Source organism: Harpegnathos saltator, unplaced genomic scaffold, assembly GCF_003227715.2.
Source record: "Harpegnathos saltator strain DR-91 unplaced genomic scaffold, Hsal_v8.6 scaffold611, whole genome shotgun sequence".
In the NCBI taxonomy this organism is placed as follows: Eukaryota; Metazoa; Arthropoda; class Insecta; order Hymenoptera; family Formicidae; genus Harpegnathos; species Harpegnathos saltator.
In genome coordinates this window covers 30192-55626 of record NW_020230440.1, presented here as the reverse complement: position 1 = coordinate 55626, position 25435 = coordinate 30192, and the positions used below count along the sequence as shown (strand labels likewise).

Sequence of the window (25435 nt, the reverse complement as noted above, 5' to 3'; positions counted from 1 at the left end):
CGGTTGTGGTGTTGGCGTGTTATCGGTAATTTTGAGAGATGTAATATTTTGCACATACGCGCGCATGTGCGCGCACATGCGCGTAGCGTATGCCTCACTCACTCACATTGACATTCGGGTACGGTTCCGTTCCAAGCACCGGAAGAAGTGCACATCACAGCCGCGGAGCCGGATAGTACGTAACCAAAATTGCACTGGAATCTGACGATATCGATGTAGTGATGCTGCTTCTAGAAAAAAGAAATGAGTCTCTCTGCGTCTTGGGTCCGCACCGATTACCGACATTCTCGAAATCACGCGCGCGCTCGGAGGACATGAATTACGAAGTAATAAATAAATAAGTAGATAATAATAGCAACTGCTGCTCCTTCTCCCCTGAAACGTCGTTGAAAAATCATCATGTGTGTGTGTGTGTGTGTGTGTGTGTCACCAAGCTCACCTTAGTCGACAGTAACTTTCCATTTTCCGGCGCCGTCAGTGGCGGGCACATCACCGCTACGCACGTCTTGTTTCTCTGATACAGATCGCCGTCCTTTTCGCCAGTCTCCGACTTCGCCAAATTGTAACCAGCCGTGCCGTTGCCTCTGTACAGCTCGAAGCCGGTGTTGCACATGCAGGAATAACTGCCGGGACTGTTGACGCACTTTTGATGACAACCCCCGTTCTTTATCGCGCACTCGTTGATATCTACGCACTCGAGTCTAGTGCAACCCATTATCTCCAACTTCATGCAAGGTTTCTTGTCGTAGCTCTGTATTCTGAATTTCACGTAGCGCGCCTCGATAGGCACCGGTAGGTTCAGCACGGAAAGCGTCGGTTCCACGATCCTGAACTCGACCGGCGTACCGTCCGGATTGGTGTAGTCCTTGAAAACGTCCGTCAGTTCATCGGTGTACTGAATCCGCACCGCGGACGCATAGGCGACGGTGCCATTCCTGACTACGACATGCGTGCGGAAGCCGCGAAGGATCGTCGGGGCTTTCATGTCGATCATCACCCAGTTTGCGCCACCCGGCTCCTTGCTCCTACTGCCGCACCAGCCATCGCTGCTGCTCAAGCGAATTCCCTGCGACGAACGCGCAGTGAGAGAATGCGACGACGGTGCGTTTATTAATTGAGATTAAAGGCGTTACTTAAATAACAAGATAACATTCGCGTCTTACGGTTTTGCTGTAGCCATTGTCCGAGCCCGAGACCGTGATCGATTCGTCGGGAATGCCGCCGTTGATGAGACCGAGGTCGCCGATGGATCGACACTCGGTGGTAACAGCGAAGCCGGGCTTACACTTGCAGGTAAACGCGCCAGGATAGTTTATACACTCTGTGGATGCCAAATCGCACTGAGTAGACGCGCACTCGTTTATATCTGAGAGAGAGAGAGAGAGAGAGAGAAATAAGAAAACAACAATCATCATCATCATCATCATCATCATCATCATCATCATCATCGGCGTCATCGCTGTCGCTGTCGCATGTAATAATATATATATATATATATATATACACTTGATTATTCTAATCAAGAAGTACAAGAGTAAGTGTTTGAGTAGTGTACAAGTCTGTTTTCGCAACTTTTCGCGCTTTTGCGCACTTTGTACTTTGTACGTGCGACGTGTTTCGCACCTTCGCAAGTTGGCACGTTATCGAAGTACCGATGAGGACCGCATTGTATAATGTTCAATCCGGTCAGCTTGTAGCCTCTGTTACACTGCACTCTAGCCTCGTCACCAAAGTAATAATCTCTGCCGGTATCGAGGATAAATCCATTCTTAATCGTGGGCAGCAGCGTACACTTGGCACCTGTCAAAGATGAACATTTCGACTTGAAAATCTTTTCGACTCGATTTGATAATTGAACGTGAAAAAATCCAATATCAAATATTTGTAATATTTTTATTTTATTACAAATGCGGTTACAATGCCGCGTTAAAAAAAAAAGGGTGGGATCTGACTCACGCGAACATGTTGGCACTTGGTCGGACCAGGTGCCGTCACTCATGCAAAGAATGACGGGGTGTCCGTTTCGTACGTATCCGGGCTCGCATTCGAATCTAACGATCGTGCCGTAACTCCGACCACCTCCGTTCAAGATGGTTATGTTGGAGTGTGGTGCCTCTGGGAGCGGTGCGCACTGAGACGCTGAAAGCGAACAAGCGCGAGCGGATGTCCCTCCGTCGTTAGGATGAAGAATGAGAGAATGAGACAAGTATATCGCAAGCGATATATATGTATAAATGACGATTGATGATACGGTGCGATGCGATATGCGATGCTATTCGCATATCGGATCGTATCCGATCATTCTTCGTACCTAAACAGGACGGTTTCTTTTCCCATCTACCATCAGCCAAGCACGAGATCTTCTCCGTCGGTCTTCCCGAAGGAAAGGCGAATCCCGCGTAACACTGATAGGTCGCCAGTCCGCGATAAGTAACGTTCGAGGAGCCGATCGAAAATCCATTGTCAATCTGAGGCACGGGGCCGCAATATACCTCCTGACATTTCGGAATGTACGTAACGGACCAGTTACCTCCAGGGAGACACTCTGTAGAGATTCTCGATTTTCCCGTGGCGAACTCCTGTCCTAACGGGCACGAGAACGTAACGGCCGTGCCGAAGGCTGTGTCCCGACTCGACGCTAAAGCATCTCCGCCGGGTTTCAATTTCGGGCAATCTGCGAAAAAATTGTGCTTCTTTTCTCCTCTCCAAGCCAAAGTCAAATATGAACGAACAGCGCGCGCGCGCGCACTCTTATGTGATTCGTTGCACTACGGTGGTAATACGAGATAGCAGATATACGATATTACACGCTGCAATAATTTTATCACTCACTAGACTACATGTATGTTGTACATACATGACGGTGGATACACACCATACGATACGATAGAACCATACGGATAGAAATACGGATACGGAACGACTCACCGGCCGAGAACTGAGCTTGCCAGCCTGCGCTGCTGTGTAAAGCGTCGGACACGAACCTAACGAGCATCTCTCCGCTTTCAGCGGTGAGCGTGATTTTTGGTTGAGCGCTCCAAGTGAAACCGTTGCCGGGGTGCAAGCCGAGATCGTTCGTGTTTGAGCCGTCGTATATCTGCAGCGAGCAACAAACATACGGATACGGTACTGTTTCGTACATTTGTGTGTGTGTGTGTGTGTGTGTGTGTGTGTGTGTGTGTGTGTGTGTGTGTGTGTGTGTGTGTGTGTGTGTGTGTGTGTGATTATCGCAAAGGGATTGAAGGGGAAACCCTTTTTGCACCTGCACGTAGTCAGTCTGATGAACGTTAAAGTTGACAAATCTCAGAGACAACGGTCCTCTGTCCGGATTCTTGATCCTGTACAGGCACTCTTGATTATTCGGATATTCGTTGAGATTGTAGGAAGGCGACTGAACTGTGCCGTTTCTCGCGATAATCGTAGCTTTGCAACCCTGCGTATAGCGTATGCTGAATCCTCGCATGGAATCGCCGAGACTCGTTTTGAAGTAGAGATACAAGTCGCTTCCAGTGGACATGATCACCGTGGGATTGTCGCCCGATTTTCCCGTAAGACGCGCGATCGGTCGGCTCATGGGTGAGTCTCCGTCTCTGATTAAAATGTAGTCTCGGTTCGTTTCGAGCTCCAAGTCCTCGATCTAGAAGTAAGACGCGAGATTAGACTCGGATATCCGTCGTGCGTTTCGAACCTTGTTGTTGTCGCCGACGCCGAATTCGCTCGCCAAGAGCTCGCGAACGAATAGTGTGTGAATAGGGAAACACTCGAGCGTCTGACTGAAAATGGAACGGTAAGAGAGATCATGTTCGCCTACCTCCAAGGACATTATGCGTCCCGGTTGAGCTCGAATAATGTACAGGCACTCCAGCCCACCCGGATAATTCTGCGGGTAGCCAGGGGACGTGAGCACCTGTCCTTGCGGCGTCGCCTGAAGGCTCCCGCCACACTTTTGCGCCTCGGTCTTCCATGAAGCGCGAAAACCTTTCTTCTCCACCGATGCGTCGGTGCTGAACTTTACGATCATGAAGTTGGAAGCCGAGACAAAGTGTTTGTTGCTGAGTTCCTGCTTGCCGGATAGAGTCGCGAGATTCACCGACTTGTCCTCGGTTCTACCGCCCACGAGAATCTGCACTATGTCGAAGCTCTTCTCCGTCTCGAATTCTTGAAACTGAAACACAAATCAAAATCAATTTATTCCTCTTTGAGCCTCTCTTTTTCGATCCTTGTCCTTTGCTGCACATGTCGCGCTCGCGCGCGCGCATCGCGAGCATAAGCTCGCGCAGGTTGCAGCGCAGAGAGAGAGAGAGAGAGAGAGAGAGAGAGAGATCGAGAGAGAGAGAGAGAGAGAGAGAGAGAGAGAGAGAGAGAGAGAGAGAGAGAGAGATCGAGGCTTGCCATCGTTCTCACCTGCAGAAGGATATTGTGCCCTTGAGGGCCCTCCAGCGTCCACTTGCAGTTGCTAAGGGGTGCGTACTTATGCGGGAAATTCGGGCTCTCCACAACGTCGCCGCTGCTCACCATGTAATAGTGGCAGTTGGCCGGGCAGTCCATTTCGTCGGAGTAATCGCCACAGTCATCCTGCTTGTCGCACTTGAACGCTGCGTTGATGCACTTGCCGTTCGAACAGTGGAACGAGCCTGCGAGGGGGTCATATCGTCATCATCGTTGTCACACGTACAAAACACGTAGAAAATCATTTCGCTCTAAGAGATGTGAGTGAGGAACCGCGCGGCGCGGCGTGGACTTACCAGAAGGGCAGGCCGTGCTACGACACATGAAAGGTAGCAGCGACTCGCACGTGGTCAGTTCCCACGTTTGTCGGTCGTCCGTCAAGGCGACATCTACGCACTCGCCTGATTGTGGGTTCGGTTGCCTCGGCGCCCAGAAACCTACATTTTTATTCGCTACGTAAACACGCTGGGTGCGCGCGAGAAACGCTCGTTTTGCCGCTCCGTCACGAAGCTACGCGAGTCACGTGATTGGTTGATCGATTGATTGATTTCGATCAGCCATGCAACGGAAGCGTGACGTTACACGCTTGATAATCACATCCATTGCTGACGATACCGATTCGCGTGCAAATAAAACACGAATTACACGAATTAATGCACGTAATTAACAATACGCGATCTAGTAGCGTGGATAACGTGGGAGGTAACGTAAATGCGCTAGACGAGGAAATTGCAGCTTGCGACGGACGACGGTCGTTCAACGACGAAGAGACGAGTATTGTTGTGGGAGCATTGTTTGTGGGAAAAGTGTGTCTCGGTGCCGCGTGTGGCCGCCGCGCGAGTTCCGTGTTTCCGTGACCCTGATAGAGACCGGCCCTGCCTACCTGCCTGCCTGCCTGCCTGCCTGCCTGCCTGCCTGCGTGCCTGCATGCGTGCAAGAGATCGGAGCTTTCAGGGAGAAACGTGCGTTCACTTTGCGATAATCTGTCACTTGATGATTTCATAATTTCACAGTGGTGATACGTTTTCAATAGGAGAAGCATTTCGAAAAGAATTTACCGAGACGAAACGATGCGATACGATGGATAAGATCGCGAGATCTTGTATGTACACGAGCGATTCTTTCGTGTTTTTTATTTTTTTTTTCTTATTCCGAAATCAAGTACTGTAATCAAGTAAATGACGAGCCAATCAAAGCCAGTTGACGAGATAGAGTTACGAGTTACGTTACAACCTTGCAAACTTGCGTCTTTGGCTCGGGAGCGGCTTTCGCGAGTCGCGGTCGCACTTCACAATTCAGTGATTGATCAAGGTCTCTTGGATGTCTTGCCATGTCGTCGATCGCTGATGCAACGTTAAAACGTTACATACACATACACACACATATCGAATATATATATATATATATATCGAAAGAGACAAGAGATCTGACACTTTAGAGAGAGGAAAAGAACACGGGGACTTGTTGTAGGTAAGGAAACAAACCGGCGTATTGCGAGACGAGCATCCCTGCGGCGGACTCGAGTGTGTTGGTCCGTAAATCGTCGAGAGAAGCGAGACCCAGCCAATAGTGCTTCAATTTTGAAGGAACCATATTGGCTGACATGTTGTTTTCGCTGTAAGACTCCACCACCATCAACTCGCCGCCGTACCTATAACGAATGGATTATGATCAAGATTATGAATCTGTTTACAATCACACACATACACACACATATGATGTATACCGCGAATATCGCGAAATGTGATATTAAGTATTCTCATCAAGTATTCGTCGAGAGAAACGTCGCTTTTTTCTCCACGTTCGATTTTTCGTTCAAATAGTGCTTCAGCCTGAGCAAAAATGACAAAGCAAGGATTGATATAGACTGTAGCTTACCTCCTGCATAATTCCGCCGCTTTTTCCCAGGAGTGCAAGATGGCGAAGAATTTATAACAGTGTATGCCTCGCAGCTCCCATCCTGTGCACAGAAAAATATCGCATTAAGCTGTCTGCCCAAGTGTAGAACAAGCACAATTACAAAGTTTGTAATAATACATTATGAATACGCAATTTCCATGTTTCAATCAAGTTGCTGAGAGCTCATCCCAACGCCATCGTCGTTTTGTTAGATCGTTAAGGCAGAGAGAGAGAGAGAGAGAGAGAGAGAGAGAGGGGGGAGGGGGGAGAGAGAGAGAGAGAGAGAGAGAGAGAGAGAGAGAGAGAGAGAGAGAGAGAGAGATTAAAAACTCGTAGCAAGCAAGGCAGGAAATTGTTTTACTGTAAGATCTGTCAGTATTTCCGAGATACCGGATACTTGGATACCTTGGTCATCCTTCGCACAGGCAAATTTTGAGCGGAGATAAAAGAAAGGCGATTAATAGGTTAATCAATGATCCGCGCTAACACTGACAAACACAACCGGATCTCAAACACCAAGTATCGATTTTTAAGACAGACAGACTGTGCCTTACGGAGCTGACGGTCTCTCTCGTGGGGGATTTTATGAAATAACGTAACTCTACTGTCTATTACTACGATTCCGCGATATTCTAGAGATTAGATTCTATCCAATCTCAGACAGAATCCTATCAGTTTCGTACAAATAATCGTTCGTTCCTCTCGTATATCCTATATCTCGTATAGCTAATGATTCATGTTTGCTTAACGACCTTCAAAATTGTCTCAACTTGTCAGAAAATTGCACGGAAAATTTGCCCTGTATATTTTCTTTCATATTACATTCGAATGAATAATCTCTCTCAGTCATCATTTGGCCACTATTCGATGACACTCACCGAAAATTACGTAAATTTAGTAAGTTGAATTTTATACATAAGCAAAAGATGCTACTCCACAACTTTGCCCAACACTTTCCAATCGAGTCAAGATGGATATACTTTTATCGTGATCGTTAGAAAGTTGTTTCGGAGTTGATTTTTATAAAAAATCGCATCTAAAGGAGAGATGCTATCCCGATTTTCTTCCATTTCCGATTTGTCAATTACACAAAGCACATTGATTTTCCTCAGAGCGAAGGGAAGATTCCGCCCATAATGCAATTAATAGCGTCTCGCATTTGGTCGCAACTTGATGATCTGTTAAGAGAAAAGAAATGAGACGTAGCATTATATTATATAGATATATATTCAGTCGTGTCGTCGATGCAACCTGGACGCGCTGGACGCGCGCTGACTGAGAGAACCTCAATGACGACCTTCCTTTCTTTCCAAAGGTCAAACGGCCATGCGTTCTCGCTCCGCGTACGCGGTTCTCGCGCGGCATCCATTAGCATTTCTCGTTTGAGAAACGTGTGTGTGTGTGTGTGTGTGTGTGTGTGTGTGTGTGTGTGTGAGAAATATTATTTTCCTCCGTCGGCGTCGTGATGTTTTCACCAACAATACACGCAATGCCGTAATGTCATCGACAAGCCACCACCACGTTCTGCATCATCGCTGTTACACCGAGACAGTTTTGCAGAAAACTGAGTATGAAATGCCACACATATAAGAATTAAAAGATACAAATCAAAGTGTATATAATAATATATACACGGCAAGAAGATTTCTGTACGCTCGCAAACTTTTTCGCTTCGAATGCTGCAATCGTCGACATTAAGCTCGGTAAAATTGATGAGATCTGAGATCGAACTTGAAGGAGAAACAAGAAGGAGAAGAGAAGTAGACTACTTTGTCGGTGTTTGTTTGCTGATCAACAGCTGACGGAAAGATGATGTAACTGTGTGTAGGTGTAGGTAGGACAAGCACCCGGAAAGACGGTTTTTCCTTCCTCGTACCTATTCGTCTCCTATTCATCCTTCCGGCGAGAAACGCTGCGCAAACAGAGTACGCGCGCATACAAGCACGACGGATGATCGCGTAAGAACAGATGAGTGAGCGTGTTGCCGGATGTTCTACTTTTTGGAATCCCGTTCGACGGTGTCGGCTCGGTCGAGTTTCCTCCAAGTGGAGGAAGGTAGACAACCGTAGCGTAGTGGCCTACGTGTCGGCGAAGGATACACGGTTTAAGAATGCAGTATTTTTAGGATCGTCAATGATGACGGCGACGACGAGGGAGGAATGAGAGAGGGAGAGGGAGAGGGAGAGGGAGAGAGAGAGAGAGAGAGAGAGAGAGAGAGAGAGAGACAGAGAGACAGAGAGAGAGGGGGGAGGGATTCACGGTTTATGAATGTAGTCTCGTCTTAAGATCCTTTTTCGGGATCTACCTGGACTTAGGAGTTGATCCTCTATTACTACTATTGGGCGCTATTCTTATACGTCAAGTTAAACATTTCGGGGAAAAGTCGTTGATTGAATACAGGTACCGAAACTCAAAGTATCTCGCTCAGCCGTTTCCTCGCGACACGAAACTTTAGTTTGGTTCTCACAAACTTGAAAACGCGAATCTCACGATAAAAAATTTTCGTACGCGTTCGTATAACGCGCGTCAAATGCAAAAATATTTTACGTGTTCGACGTGTTTACGATGCGATATAAATATTGCGATGAGTTTGGTTGAAAACGATAACAAATTGGTCAGTGTCCATCCACGAGGCAAATTTGATTCTGATCAGCACGAAATAGAATAACACGTAACGTGCGTAACGTGTTATCATATATAACGCGATTTACGTGGTAGTAGCAAATATGTAACGCACTGACGTGGCGAGGGCTTGGTTTTCTTTTCATTTTGATATTAAATATCGCATCGTGCGTGTCGCTGCGTATAAACGGAACATTGGGTTGCTTATAACTCGCGATCATCTTTGTTGATTCTCTTTCGTCGTTCGTCATCGACGAATCGTCAAACGACGTTTGTTCGAAACGGGATCGGAGAAGCGAGAGAACAGAAAACGTACGCGGTAGTAAATGGCACTTGCAATTTTTCCGGTGCACGCGACGACTCATGGCTAATGACCGGCCGGCCCCATATGGTACGTGCAGCCTACTTTAATTGCAACGACGAGTAGCGGGGAAAAGTGGAGCAGCGTTACGAATGGGCAAACTCTTATCCTCATTGTCTCTCTCTCTCTCTCTCTCTCTCTCTCTCTCTCTCTCTCTCTCTCTCTCTCTCTCTCTCTCTCTCTCTCTCTCTCTCTCTCTCTCTCTTTCTCGCGAGATTGATCTATCGGACACGCGGAAACGAGGCGTGCGCGCCTCGTTTTCGAAACTCGTGCGGCTAGCGCATGTATGTACATGTGTAATTGCCGGTAGTGCATACGCGCAGCTCTGATTCGAAACATTTTTTTCGCACCAAATTAAAATTTTCGAGATTTTTTCAAAGCGACGCAAGCTAGTTGGCAAGGGTTTGAGCCACTGAACCCTTCGCGACCCAGCAGGTCGCGAATTATACCATCCGTCTCCCGAGGTACTTACCGCTTGGACAGGTGAAGACATTTGTAGCGGGAACCTGCAACAGAAGCAAAGCGTATCCGGTCAAAGCCAATATCAAAGCTGAGACAATTTGTATAAATTTTAGATTGTAACGATATGTACATTACGAATATAATGTGAGAAATAAGAAAACACGTAAGGGAAGCTCTACACGACGTGTCAATTAATTGCGAAACGTCGCGATTGACTCATTTCCTCGTTTGATCGATTGATCGGTTTGATCAGCGGAGCTGCGGCGAGCTGCAGCGCGAATCGCAATATTTGTCTCAAAAAAGGTAAGATTATTATTAAAAAATTAAAATCTTCTCAATCCCCTCTCCTCCTCCTCCTCCTCCTCCTCCACGAACGAGCGCACGTACTGATTTCACAGCGCCAGAATGCCAGAATCGACTAGATTCGGACTGACGCATTGTTATACGACAGGAGAAAGTGAAAACGCAATCTGTCCGACAATCTTTGCTTCGAGCGTCCATCTTGCTCGCGCGCGCGCAAGAGAGAGAGAGAGAGAGAGAGAGAGAGAGAGAGCGCGCGCGCACAATGTGGTGGCCGCGTGTCTGCAAGAGCACGGCTCGAACACGTATTCGCCTCTTTGTACTTCAACGCGTAGCTTTGCAATGCTACGCTTGTAGTGTATTAGTGATACACATAACGGTGACTACATTCCTGCGAGAGGTGCGAGTCGCACCAGCTGGACACGAAGGTCTCTCGCGCGCGTGAGTTTGCTCGAGAATCGAGCAATGGCCCGTAAGCGGTGCACTCGCGATTGCGGCAATTGCGGCGATTATTACAGCGATTACGCGGCTCCATTAAACCCATTTGTTTGCAACGATGTCGTGCAATGTCATGCGATAAACGATTCCTCGTTTATTAGTTTACTGCACGATCGAGATCGAGACCGAGAAGGATCGGGAAAGAGAGCGAGAGCAGCAGTAAATGATGCCCGCGGTAAAGCCAATGTCCGAGCGTAGGTGTAGAATTAGGTTTCAATTATCTATACGCGAAAAACGAAAAGTGGTCGAAAAGTGAACGGCGTGGAAAATTCGAAGCACATACACACCGATATCGTCGAATTTCGCTCTTCGCGAGGACTGCATGTGTCAAGGAGGGTATGAATACGCAATACGTGCTGCGAGTGCTAGTCTCTGTGCTACGTTCTCGTCACATTCTCTCTCTCTCTCTCTCTCTCTCTCTCTCTCTCTTGTGCACTTTCCAACTACCACATTCCGTAGTTAAAATGTTGTAACTGTGTGCGGGTTGTGCAGTACTCGGCGCGCTTGTACGTTGAAATTCACTTTCACCTCACATATGCCACATCTCGTGGAAACAAGCTCCGGTACCGGTAACTCCTATGGAGTCGCCGCCGCCGCCACTACCGCCACTACCGCCACCCCCGCCGTCGTCGTCGACATAACAATTACTTCATAACGCGCGCGGTTGAAACTCCCGAGAATCTCTCCCGAGGAAGGACTCATCCCGCGCTCGAGCTTGTCCCCCTCCCCCCTCCCCGCGATGTTTTCATCTTCGTCAACGACATTACTTTCAGCAGATATGCTCGAATGTTTGGCCAACTAACGCGTCGTCTGTCGTGAGTTAGAAAGCATTTCCGAGTGAAATATATAATGAAGAGAAAATAATGAAGCCTCGCAAAAAAGCAAAGAAACGGCGACCAATTCTTGAATTTTGTAAAGAGCCGCAAAAGCGACGCAAAAACGCGACCGCAAGCGCGAGCGCGACCTGTCTGGCTTTCCAGCGAGACGCGAAAAGACAAAACCTAACGATGAGACGTTAGGCAAATCTTACGTGATGCTCACCTGAGACTCCGTTAGCTGAAGATGGCACAAGAGGACGGCGACCCAAACGGCCGCCAATTCTCTTATCAGCATATTTCCTACAACAGATGAGAAATTCCACATGAGTCGGTGGCATTAATCTCGCACGCGGATGATGTGTGATAATTGATGTGTGATTGATCGCGGTTCTCTCAATGTCGTCGCGCGACGTCATAATAGCAAAACGGATACGGCATGTAACCCGTTTGCTCAAAACTTGTCAATTTCTCTCTGAGACTCGTTTGTGACTGACCGCTTCTGTCGTCAATATTCTGTCGTCAAACCTAGCGACATAGAGACATTCAGAACGGATAGGACAGGCGCGTACACCGCCTGTGTACACTGTATACATGTGTGTGTACTGTGCGTGCGCGCGCGCACATAATGATTATTCGTCCCATAATCTATCCTTTTCTTTTCTTTTCATATTCGTCGAGCGTTTGTCATAATTGCGAGAGAATGCGGAAGGTATCGCTGTTTCTGTACGCGCTGAATATACACCACCGCCACCACCACCACCACCACCGGTTCCCATAAAATTCCTTACGGTTTCTGCGGCTGAATTGTGCCACAGAGCAGTCGCATACCTCGCGCCGCGTAATCGAGTGGCGAGATAAACTCTTTGCTCGGCATCACAAGATTATTATTGACGACGTTACGCTCTGCACCGTGCATTCGCATGTTTTCACATCGTAAGCATAGAGCGCAACCACACCCATTCCTTTTTGCATGAAACGCGCTGCCTCTTGTGTTCACTGTGAAAGTCGAAATTTTACAGACGAGAGAGAGAGAGAGAGAGAGAGAGAGAGAGAGAGAGAGAGAGAGAGCGAGTTTCCGATTCTGGCCAGTATACGTCGATCTGTAACTCCAATTTCTCCGATATAACCTTCTCCCCCGCCTATTTTCAAACCTTGTCGGCAAACCGATCGCTGACCGAATCAATCGCTTTAAAAGAAAAAGAAAATTTATCAATTGTCATGTTCAAGCTGGAACGCGGAATGTGTCCCTCGAGTGTTATTATCTATAATAATGTAATAATAATTAAGTGGCAGTTGCGTTTTCCAAGCCGCAAACGATCGCACGTGGTCGTGACGTGTGTGTGTGTGTGTGTGTGTGTGTGACGCAACGATGAGCGTTGTCGGATGAGCAAACTCGTGGGAACCGCCTGAAAGCGATCGTATATATACGTGCACGAGTCGCGAAAGTTTATTACACTTGATGACGAGCTCGAGTTCGCCGTTATACCAGTCGGCTTTACGCAACGCGCCATTGTCTGTCCCCGCGGCGGTGTGCAATTAGACGCTTAACTGGAGCAAACGGCCGCCGTGTGTGTGCGAGCACTCGCGTTCAATTAGCGCGACGCGGGATAATTGGGCCCCGAGATTTGGAGATTTGCGGCGAGGAGATGTGCGTCGCGCTTCCCATTACGCCGTGGGAACTCTCACGCGAGAGAAGAAGTCTCTTCCTTGTGCGTCCTGACGTGCGCGGACGCAGTCGCGAGTGCAGTTGGCCGTTTCGCCAATGTCGTCATCAATCCGCGGATGACGGCAGAGAGCCGATAAAGCTGTTACTTTTTCGATTTCGATCGTCTCCCATGTTTCTGTCTCTCTTCTTTCTCTTTTGTCTTTCTTGTTCTACATACGTTGTCGCTTGTTTTACTCTTGCACAACGTATGGTATGTACTGCACAACGAAACGAAACGAAAGGAAACGCAGGTTAGGAGTGACGCGTGCAAACAAAAGGACACCGAAAGGTTGACTCGTTCGTTCAAGTCGGCCACCGGGTTCGGCCTCATCGGGCCTCATCGGGCCTCATCGCGTCGGTCCTGCCGCGAGCTAAACTCTCGAGCATGGTATGCCCCCCTCTCGATAGTCGATCCGCGGCGATTATAACGGTTTTATCAGGGAATCCAGACAGCACACACGCGCATCGCAACTGGACCCGAGAGTGCGTGCGTGCGTGCGTCTATTTATGAAGCGACGAAGGAAACGACGCAAGCGGCTGCGTACGCGTCATCCTGTGCGTGTGTTCCCCCCCCCCCCGACTCTCAACGACATGTCCCTGCGACATGCGAAACCGGTAAAATGGAATCGCGACCACCGATACACACCGACGCCGCGCCGCGCAGCGACGTCCTTCGAACTACTCTGGAAAATATTCGTGGTCGACAGTATGGTCGAAGGAGAGAGAGAGAGAGAGAGAGAGAGAGAGAGAGAGAGGGAGAGAGAGAGAGAGAGAGAGAGAGAGAGAGAGAGAGAGAGAGAGAGAGAGAGAGAGAGAGAGGGGTACAACCTGTGTTCGCTTCTGATGGCTCGTATCAATCGCCGATTAAGAAAAAAAAAAAAACATTTCCTTTATGTTTCTCGTTTTGCGCACATGAAAAATATATGGAATGTGCTTTACATATCGTCGCTCTGTCAAAGCGTACATACGCGTACACGTGTATACATCGACCGAAGCGGGGGAGCGGTTAGTTGAAAATAATCGGAAGGAATTAGGTTATTTGGGCTCATCTTTCAAGATATCCGAGTCCCTCGGAAGAAAGACTTTGTGTCGGTTAATTGTAATTAATTGGACGACATCGTGGAGCAATCGCGCTATATATATATATATATATCACCTAATTCCAATTGTGTAATTGAACGAGAAACGTGCGAGAAATGTCGCTTATCGCCAAGAACGAAGATACGTTTTGACTGCAACGATGCATATGTTGACCGTAATGTTAATCGTCGTTAGACGCAATGCTTAACAACGCGTTAACACGCTAAACACGCTTCTCTTCTTCCATTTTCCTGCCTTACACTGTCGTAGGTGTAAGTCAACCTAAGATATGTAACAACTTGCAAACGCCACGTGAGTGAATGTGCAAGGAAAAGGTTGAGTCAATTTTGACGGATAATCATGTATGCGATTACGTGGTCCAAGGCCCAAGAGGGAAAGATCCGTGGATGCTGGATTTCCAGGCTGACTGTAGGTCAGTATTAGAAAGTATTCGGGTTTCCTGCTAAGCAGCACGAAACGGTGCGTGTAAAAAGCGAGCAACGACTTCTCAAACAAAACTCGCGGTAGCGGTAGTCGAGCGTGAAGGTACGGGAATTTCCTCGCGATTCGCGCCAAAGTGTTTTGTCAGATAAAACTCAAAGTGACATTAAACAAAAATGTGAATAATTTTGGTGAATAAAATCAAACAATATTGACTTCGGACTAAGGTCCGACGACGTCAAGGATCGTTTCCATTTGTTTTCCAATATCCGAGCGAGAAAACATTTTGCAAGTGAGAAGAATCTGACGATGAGGAAGAGAGGGAGAGAGAGAGAGAGAGAGAGAGAGAGAGTCTTTTGCGCCTACCTACCTACCTACACCTATACCTATACCTATACCTATACCTACACCTATACCTATACCTATACCTATACCTATAGCTGCAATAAATTTGCAGTTACCGCAGTGTACAGTGTTGTGCAGTTGCAAGTGCAATTTTCTACGCGCTTTTAAACGCGGCGAAACCACACGGCGTGTGTGCGGGGTATCACAGCTGTATGCTGACAAATTCATGCATCTTCTCGCGCGCAGTATGCCGAATAACGGTCTTCCCGCGTAGAAAAGGCGTTTGCATCGCCATAATTACGATAGCACTGCAAACATACTTTCCTTCCAACTAGATCCTGGTTATTTTGTGCCTCGTACGTTGGAATTATCAGTTATCTATCAATAAGCCGCGATAAAGAAGTATCCTCCTCCTTCGAGTTTGATTGCACGGACATATTTCTTCTTTTCTTAAATTACAATTATGAAACTGCGGTATATCTCGGCGGACACACACCCTGCCTCCGCGAGAGGAGGTATTAAATTTTAAGAGCGTAAAAGGAGAGATAAGAGGAAAGAAAAAAGTCACGCGCTCTACGATCCAGCTATTTCTTTCGTTTGCAGAAGCTGTCTGCAAAACTATATGGGTTACATATGGTTCCACGTTTGTTCCCATGGGGATGTACAGTCGCGCTTCTTCGTTAATTTCTTTATCAGTATCTGAGCACCCAGCACGCGTCGCACTGGGTTATTACTGTTACTCTACTCGGGACCGGGGGGAAGTGTCTATATTACGCATATCGTGTCCGTTCTCACGCTTACCACGAGCCTTGAGAAATTCAGTAGAATTAAAAATTAAACACAAAACTCGAAACTCTGTAGGATAAATTTTAATTTTCTTTTTAGAGATCGATCCTCTCGGTAAAGTCGAAAATTGAAGCACAAAGATTGGTCGCGATGTTAAATCTCAGGAGGAGGAGGAGGAGGAGGAGGAGGAGGAGGAGGAGGAGGAGGAAGACGCTCGGCGGACGACTCCACGGTGCTGTCTCTATTGTCTGAGCACGCTAGTTATTCAGTCTAGTTTCCAGGGTGAGTTTTTGCCGGAGTTTTGCCGGAGAGTGTACTTCCTGCTCCTGTTTCCCAAAGGTAGCCCGCGTCGACGGGCTTCGACGCCCGACGCCGTGGTCCGACGTGGTGACTGGAATTCACAAATTTACTTTACTCCGTCGAGAACTTGACTCTGATCGAGCTCTGGTCGGCTCTGGCCGACGAAGATTTATCGAGTCAAAAAAGACGACCGTGAATCCACGTAGAGGTAAATAAATAAATATACCTTCACGGTACGGTCGATCACGAGCAAAGTATCACGAGCTTCGTATTGTCCGGGCCGTATGTTCGGGCTTTCTCGATCCGGTCTTGACACACTGGCATCAGCGGACACATCCGTGCCGACGATCGATAATCGAGGCGGGCGAGATTACGTTACACACACACACACACACACAGTGTACACACGTGTCGTTTGTAATACACGTAATGTAAAAGAAACGCAACTATGCTATATATGCCGCGACGTCGCGCCGCGCCGCGCCGCGAGTATCTCCTCGATCCTCGATTTCGCAATTTCGACGCGCAAATGTAAGATGGTGGAGAGAAATTATTTATTTTATACACACACACACACACACACACACACACGCGCGCATATGTTTAAAGCGCGCGCAAAGGAAGATGGCGACACAACACACAGAATTGAAGAATCGCGGAAAGACTCCTTCATTGTTTACGTTGATTACGTTGATACTTTCAGGCTTTACGTAAAGCCTAATAACGTCGGCCGACTGTGCGCGGCACAAATGCGCGACGGTGAGAATTTTGCATGCCGTCGTTTGCACGTTTCTCAGAAATGGATGGAACAACATGGCCTGATTACGGCTCGGTGTTACCGTAATCGCGTAATATCTACGCGTCTTGGACGAATTGGCAAATCTACTATCTATGCGTTCGAGTCTGCGGCCGCGGCGTAACAAGGCATGATCTAATTTCCGGTTGTCATCGCCTCAGCCTCAGAGAATTGGCATTTTCGCCTTTTCCCTTTTTGCGTAACGGTAACACGCGAAGCGGATTCTCATTCGACGACCATTCCCCGCCGACGTTGACGACACAGGCATCTTTCCTTGCGTTATTAATAATAACGCCGCTAGTTATATTTATAAATCCGTCGAGTCGAAGCTCAAGCTCGGGTCGAGAGACAACCTCAGCCTCAACCTCAACCTCGTAACGAAAGATCTGTGGGAACTCGGAGAATATAACATTTCGTTATATTCTTGAGCGTGGGTGTACTTTTCAGGTTCTCTCGTGGGAATTCAGCGCGCGCTGAAGGAAGCTCGAGAATAGACTCGACGCGTTTGCTCGAAGGGTCGCGCGGCATGGACCTTCTCTCTCCCTCGACTCCTTCCCTCGCCATTGCATACAACGTTTGCATACAACAACACTCTGTCCTGAAAGGGAATGCAAAAAGGCAAGTTTCGTTTCTTCCTTTGGACTCAACATTAATGTTCAATTGATGTTCTCCAACATGACGCTACTACACCTACGGCGCATTTACTCGAGTCGACGCGTAAAAATCCCGCGTGATGAGACACAATCGAACCATTTTTGTGCTACTCTCGGTCGGTACGGTTACGTCGAGCAGGTGAGGGCAGCCGAGCGTCAACAACAGTCGAAAGCAATGTCCTGTCCTGTCCTGTCCTGTATCTGTCCTGTATCTGTCCTGCGCCTGAAAGGACTTGGATGTTTCCATGTTTCTTTCTTTCTTTCTTTCTTTCTTTCTTTCTTTCTTTCTTTCTTTCTTTCTTTCTTTCTTTCTTTCTTTCGTGCAAGCTTTCGTTGCGAGTCCTGGGCTATTTTCCGAGTAAGAAAGAGATTAAGAAAGAGTTCCGTTCGTCCGATTAGCGGCGTCCGATTAGCAGCGAGAAGAAACGCGACTTACGTACTACCTCTCTCGCGGACTTTATCGATATTACGTATATAAAAAAAAAAAGTCTCTCTCGAAAATCGAGTCGAGGGTCTTGCCGTGGCAGCCGTTGCCGGTTATTCGTTCACTTGTCACTTGCGCTTCGTACGCGCAGACCAATTACCGTTAAGTCGTTTGTATGCACGAGTGTATGAACCATTAGGTCCAGCGAGTCACTCAGCGGCTACCGCGCGGTTCCCGCAGCTGATGTAGATCGCAAGAATGCCGGGTTTGTCGCTTTTTTTTCGATTTCTCATTTAAATTCTCTTATTCTCGTATGACCACCGCTCTTTGGCCACCGCTAAATTCGAGTCAAGCAAACATTATAACAAATATCTGTGGTCAAACACAAATGTGTGCGTGTGTGTGTGTGTGTGTGTGTAACTGTGAGTAAGCGTGAGCTCGCGTAAGATACAAGTTGGTATGTAATATAATATTTCCCGTATACTTCCATGTCCATACGACACAATAAGATCACACGATCGAAATAGTCATAGCGATGTGTGAACGAGTGTCACAAGCTGATAAATGATAAAACGATATTCACACGTCACCATGATTTGAGTGATGTCCCTGTGACATCACATTTGTGACAAAGTAACATTCACTATGACTTCGTCGTGCGATCACGTTGCACGTTGACCTTGATGATGGATTGACGAGGGTTCACCTTGGGTCTGCGCGGGCAGTCTGCTCTTTTTTGCTCTTGCAATTTTTGCGAAGGACGCGCGAGTGTGTCATTAGCCACGGCCGTCATTCTCATTCTCGCGAGCATGACTTTGTCGTATCGCCCTCGCGTATTGCAGCGGGCTCGCTCGGTTTACCGTTTGTTTCTTGAATGCGGGATGCATTCAAGTGGCACAGCCGGCGAAAATTCAGGGTCGAGCTTTTAGACACGTCGCGTGACGTTTTTCTCTTTCCGCGGGATCAACTAACCCGAAGGAAGATTCGTTCGTTCGTTCGTTCGTTCGTTATCCTACGCAATTCTCACAATCAACTGACCGATAAAGTAAGCCGATAAACGGGGCGATGTCACGCGAGTTTTGAGCCAATGTCGAGGAAGCGCGATTCGCACGATGCGATGGCACGATGATGTGACCAGAGTCGTTTCCAGATTTGGCGCCCAGAACCGCGCCAGAAAGCTGCAAAGAAAATGACGGATATTCATCAATTTCGCAAGCAATAATCATTTGGTCACTTTGGGCACATTTGATGAACTGTTTTACAGTCATGTGTTTACAAAAGCTCAAACCGACCGAGCTCAAACCGACAGAGCAACATTTCCCGGGAGAAAATGGGCAGATGAAAGTGCGCCGTGTTTTCGTCGGCGATGACATTTACATTACGACCCACGACGACCTGCGACGCACCGATGTCGTTTCACATCGCTCGCAGCTCGCAGTTCGTCGACCGGCAGGCGGCGGGCCGCGGGAGCACAGCCGGCTCCGCGCCGCGCCGCGCCGCGCCGCGCCGCGCCGCGCCGCACCGCAGCCACGTGCAACACGGTCGCGCGCGATGCAAGCCAGATGCGATGAAAATGAGAGGCGCGGCGCGGCGCGGTCGCGGATGCCAAGCGTTACTGTTGCTGTTGTCGTTGTTGCTGCTGGTACAAGCTCATATTATGGCGCGGAGTCATACTCATACTCGCGGCTCTTTCGGGGCGTGGTCGTGCAGTTGCAGCGCGGCTCGGTAATGCCGCGCGCGCGGCCGTTTCTGACAACGCGAAAAATGCTGCCCGCGAGACGCAATCCGGTCGCGCAATTATTATCGCAAGCCGAGGAAGCTGCGATCGTGCAAAGCTGACGGGTGTAAAGGTAAAGCTGCAACCGTGCACCTTTAAACCGTTGAAGCAACGACGAGGTACAACAGTGCGTTTAACAATCGTTAAACTTGACTGAATTTGAGCAGTTTGTGTGTGTGTGTGTGTTTGGATACATGAAATTAAATATATACATGCATTATATGTATATATATATATATATATATATACACATGCATAATGCGTATACTTCATTATGTGTATGAAATGCGTGTCTCTGGTTTCATCGAATCCAGCTTCATTCATTCTCGACGCATTCCGACAGTGCAATTTTTCGTATAATAATATAGTAGCGAAAAGAGAAAAGAAGAGAGAGAGAGAGAGGAAGAGGAAAAAAATAAAAGAACAAAGAATGAACGCAATAGCGGCGCGCGTTACGATTGGTCCTGTCATGACTCACGTGATGGCAGTCGTGCAAGCTTCCATTCGGTCATACCGAAGTCTGTTACGCGATTGGAATTTCTCACGGCGATGATATACTCTAGCCGTCGGCAGGTAACGGTACTCTGGCCAAGTAGCGTCATGGCTTCGGTAAATCTGTCGTTAAGTCACGGAGTCGAACGAGGCGAGCAAGCGAGAATTTGATCGCTACTATCGTTCTATCGTGGTATCGTCAATTGAATATTCTCGCTGGTGAGATGATGGACTTGGACACGTCGTGACAAATATAATATATCCTATATGTGATAATTCGGATGATTCAGAGCGGAGCACGGATCCGGCGTGAGATTCGAATGAGATTCGGGACGAATTTCAACTTGCACAACTATACAAGTAGGTATTATATTTTCACAATAACTTGAATAATCCAACGGATCGAACGGTCGAATGAATGTCCTTAATAATGCCCTTAATATGCGCGGTAGATGCGGGATAGATCCTACTTATCTAGCTACGTGTCTCAGTACTCCACTATACAGTCCGCTGTACAGTGTACCTGCCTCATCCACCTACCTATATATCTACCTACCTACCTACCTACCTACCTACCTACCTACCTACCTACCTACCTACCTACCTACCTACCTACCTACCTACCTACCTACCTACCTACCTACCTACCTACCTACCTACCTACTACTACTACCTATCCCTATCCACCTATCCGCAAGCTGAGAGCTACGTAGCGCGGTCTGTATTTTCCGCCGGTCATCGTACCGAAGATACTAACCTTCGATGGAAAAAACCTTAGATGATCGTGCCCGCTGCATCGTGTGTGAGCTTTGCTCCGACACGTTTGTAACGTATACATTCAAAATATACAAAATATACGAGTCAGTGATATCTCTTATTTCACATCCGACAAAATATACGAAATTTTGCTGACATGATCGAACGAAAAACCCGCAGCCTTCTAGAGAACAACGACGAGCCACACGGTTGACGCAAAACAATCTAACCTATTCACTATTCACAACGCCGTACAACCACCATAACACCAAGCCTTATTGCATGTTATTCCGCGAGTAACAAGAGTTAAAAATCCAAAAGGAGTTCGATGACTTCGATGATGACTTCTACTAACGACACATGGACATCATCGCGATACGCCGGTTACGCCGCTGCACACGCTGTGCACAAAGCCTTTTTTGCGCTACAATATCGCGCCTTTCTTACTTCGTAAATCGCTTAGTTTGTTTGTTAATACAATTCAAGCGGATGGAATTGGAATTTACGACGAACAGCGATCCGACAAACTGGCGAGGAAGCTATGGGGAAGCTAAAGAGGTGCAGAGAAGAGGAGTCTAGTGATTCCCGCTTCTCCCTTTTTGCTCCGGGTCGACGAACCGTGACCCGTTTTTTAAATTCTTCTCGCCAAGAACCGCTCGAAGGAAATATGCACGCGGCTCGTAATCTCGTTCCTCTCGATATCCCCACGTTAACGTCTTACGAACGTGAAACGATGGAGCGCGAGAAAAACTTTCTCTCCTCCACACTCGTGTGCACGTTGCTTCCTACGCCGCTTTATGACGACCGCTTGAATGACGAATTCGCTGCGTGGAGCCGCTTCGTTGAGCCGACGAACGTTTGTCGTGCCATGTGAGAAGAAAAATGCATGGAGAGATGCAGCGCGAGCGAGGCCAAGCGCAATCGACGGGAAAAGCATGTTCAATGTATCGAGAAAAGTGAAGAACATTACATACATACATACATACATACATACGTACATACAGAGGACCAGGAATCACGGCTATTTCTATAAGATAGAAATTTTCGAGTAATTTGCACGTTTGCAACGCGTACTCGCAAACCCGATACTTTCGATTACATGAACGCGAAAGAAATTGATTGTACACGTTTTGTATGTGTATATGCACACACACACACACACACACACACACATAAATTACGAAATGCGTGTGCGAAGCGATGCAGCCATACAGAAAGAGATTCTTCGAAGCGGAATTATTCCTTATCCTATGACGAATCTTATATGGTTAGTGGGAGGTGACTGCTTAAATTAAATTGGCAGTAATTCCGACGTGCTTCCTCCACGATCACATCACGGTACTTAACATTTTACTGTTAACAACGAGGATCAAACGCGTATCAAACGCATCGCAAACTTTCTTTTTCTTTCCTTTTTTCTTCTTTTTTTCTTTTTTTGCTAATCGAGACGCAATCTGATCAATAACAGTCATTCCGGTGTTCCGCCAGTGCACGCACTATTGACCATCCGTTTGAATTGCGCAATTGCGAAATAGCTTTGGCGCGAAATAACTTTGTCTGAGAGCTTGGATTTGTTTCGCGTCGATTCTCCCTAATTGAAAACGAGTCATCGACCGACCGACCGACCGACTGACCGACCGACCGACCGATCTCTGGCGTTTCTGGCGTTTCAAGAGAATCGCGAGAGTGCAGAATCGTAGTGAGTACGTGACTCAACGTCAATTTTCAACATCTCCTTCGCAGTGCAGCGTAGAAAAAGATTTCTACACGTGCAATAGCGTGCATATGCGCGCCACAAGGTGCTTTGCGCAATGTGTGCGTATGTTACAGGCGTGTACGCATTAAATAGGGATGAATTGCGAGCGCAAGGAAACATCTTCGCCGAAACAATGTCACCTTCCACCAGATGTGAGGAAAGTAAACCGATCGAATTCGGCCTCGTGCCCGATCGAGTCTGAATTGTTTCGCGGACGTAAGTGTCCGCTACTCGGCGCCTGCACGAAGAAAGGCGCGTTATTCACGCCGCGCGAAATCACCGAAGCCGACGCTCGACAGACTTACGTTCGTTTCTCCTACGTTCTACAGCGCGATCCTGGTGTCCAGGAGTACATGTACACCGCTGAGGTGATCTCAGCGCCCGACACAATCCGCGTCGATGATAATTTCACTTCACCACAACGAAACGAAACACCGGCAAATAACTGGCTGATTACGATACGAACGTTCGAACGAACGGACGCGAAAGGGGACGACGCGAAAGAGAACGCGAGGGAGAAGATAGGCGCCGCCGCCGTAGTATCGCGTTGAATAATTGCGGCGGAATCGCGGCGTGAGACGCGTCCGAGGAAGAGAACGGAACGAGAAGGAAACGAAGAAAAAATCCGAGAATCGTCCTCAGGGTCACGGAGTTCCTTCCCTCCGGCCCGCCGCTACGAGACTGAAGAACGCGACTCTCTCTCTTTCTGCCCAGGTGAACGGCAGGCGCGTATTACCTGAGGAAAAAGAGCACCTTCTTCTCTCCCTCTACTCTACCAAGGCAGGGCGGTGAAGTAGAGAAAGAGAGAGAGGAAGAGGGAGAGCGAGAGCGAGAGCGAGAGCGAGAGCGAGAGAAAGAGAGAGAGAGAGAGAGAGAGAGAGAGAGAGAGAGAGAGAGAGAGAGAGAGAGAGAGAGAGAGAGAGAGAGAGAGAGAGAGAGAGAGAGCGCGAGCGAAGAGGAGACAGCCGTGAACGTAGGCGCGGAAAAGGTGGAGGAGAGACCGACTCGAACGCCGTCGCAACGCGTCGAAGAAGGCCGAGCAGAAACCCCGCGTGTCGTTTGTCGCGGGTCTGTCGCGACACGGGGTAGCTATACGGTACATTTAAATACCTGTCACGTGGTGGCCAGATTGCTGCAAAATGACGTCAGAACGACCGCGACTGAGGAGAACGCAAGTTCTCGTAAGATCGCGCGTGAGCGAACACGCCCAATAAATTCTCTCGTAGACTTTGATGTGGCGGCGTCGCCATGGAGTCGCGACAAAAGTGTCTTTTCGAGTCCAAACGTTCTCTTCTCGATGATGCGATATCCATTTCTGAGCGATCCAATTTCCATCGCGAGTAAACACATCAATTTTAACTTCATCGTCCCAGACGCAGAATTTCGAAAGATTGATCACGTCTATGATTTACATCGCATCTGCATATCGCGAATGGGAATTCCGCAAGAATTTAATAAAACTACTTTTCTGATACTGAATATATATGTGCATTCTGTAAAATATATCGCTCACGACACTCGCATGCCATTCTACTCGAAAATATTTAGTATCCCAGTTTCAAACCGGTTCGTCTATATACGCATGGCCTCACGTTGAAGGACAATATCTTAGCCTGGTGGATGTTTTCTCTCTCTCTCCCCCCCTCTCCCCCCCCTCTCTCTCTCTCCCCTCTCTCTCTCTCTCTCCCCTCTCTCTCTCTCTCTCTCCCCCCCCTCTCTCTCTCTCTCTCTCTCTCTCTCTCTCTCTCTGCGATTCTAATACCGCATTCGTAAGGAGGTAGAGAATCGAAGAAACGGCCTTTCTGTTCGAGAAAATGGCCGTGAACACAGGCGCACAGGCGAAACAGCCGGCAAAGGTCCGAACCGAGCCAAGCCGAGAGAGGTTTGCATTATTACCGAGAGTAGGTATGCACCTCCGCGAAACTATCACAAACAGCCAAAGAGGCTCGTCGGAATAATTGCAAGTTGCAAGACCTTTCTTTGCGACACTCGTACGTGTTCTTTGCTTCATCAATTTGATGATTCTTGTCGTTCTCCGACTTGTTTCTAAACTCGTCTATGAGAGAGAGAGAGAGAGAGAGGGAGAGAGAGAGAGAGAGAGAGAGAGAGAGAGAGAGAGAGAGAGAGAGAGAGGGAGAGAGAAAACACCGGTCCTTGTACTTTCCAACAAAGGCTCCGGTAATTTTAGATAAGGGAAACGACACAATAGACAGTATAGTATAGAAAATTAGTGATATCGTGATATGAAAATAAACAGACATTGGATTTGTCGAGAGACAAAGACTGTAAAATACGTCTTTAAATACTTGGAGAGAGTTCGAGTTGGTTGTACGAAGTAGCTTGCTGAACCCAAACCTAAACTTGAACGAGAAAGCCTTTCACAATCTCGAATCGTTCTCGTTTCGTACTATTCTATCAACACGCGTTCATGCAAAAGCGTAATGTGCATATTTAGGGCCTGTATGATGTGCTAAGCGGCCTCTTTTCTCGGCCGTTGCCGAGAGAGACAGCGCAGGCGCGCGCGCGAAAGGCAGTCGAGCGCACCAATGTAGGATCGAGCAGACAGTTGTTGCTAGCGGGGTAAGTAGATAGCGCGTTCGCGAAAAGAGACATCGATGCCCGCGCGGAAAAGGTCGTCGAGCCCCAGATCGACGCGCGGAGTCACGCCACTCGCGCGTCGCCCCCCGGGGTACGACGACCGGGCCGACGCGGATT

At 47.9% G+C, this 25435-nt stretch overlaps 1 protein-coding gene across 2 annotated transcripts in view; it reads right to left on the bottom strand.

The window, feature by feature from the left end:
* Positions 1–23483, bottom strand: part of uif (sushi, von Willebrand factor type A, EGF and pentraxin domain-containing protein uif) — a 31536-nt gene extending 8053 nt beyond the window's left edge. The window contains exons 1-17 of one of the 2 annotated variants that reach the window (XM_025304491.1): positions 23026–23483; positions 18978–19117; positions 11633–11709; positions 9804–9837; positions 6328–6409; positions 5934–6100; positions 4746–4886; positions 4405–4634; positions 3812–4165; positions 3263–3637; positions 2929–3097; positions 2312–2674; positions 1957–2139; positions 1624–1800; positions 1164–1366; positions 440–1066; positions 107–230 (exon numbers count right to left, since the gene is read on the bottom strand). In XM_025304491.1, the coding sequence (XP_025160276.1) occupies positions 107–230; positions 440–1066; positions 1164–1366; positions 1624–1800; positions 1957–2139; positions 2312–2674; positions 2929–3097; positions 3263–3637; positions 3812–4165; positions 4405–4634; positions 4746–4886; positions 5934–6100; positions 6328–6409; positions 9804–9837; positions 11633–11704 (3301 nt within the window). In that variant the 5' untranslated portion in view covers positions 11705–11709; positions 18978–19117; positions 23026–23483. The remainder of the gene's footprint in view (positions 1–106; positions 231–439; positions 1067–1163; positions 1367–1623; positions 1801–1956; positions 2140–2311; positions 2675–2928; positions 3098–3262; positions 3638–3811; positions 4166–4404; positions 4635–4745; positions 4887–5933; positions 6101–6327; positions 6410–9803; positions 9838–11632; positions 11710–18977; positions 19118–23025) is intronic. The other variant, XM_025304490.1, reaches the window with a different exon arrangement.
* Positions 23484–25435: the final 1952 nt, after the last annotated feature.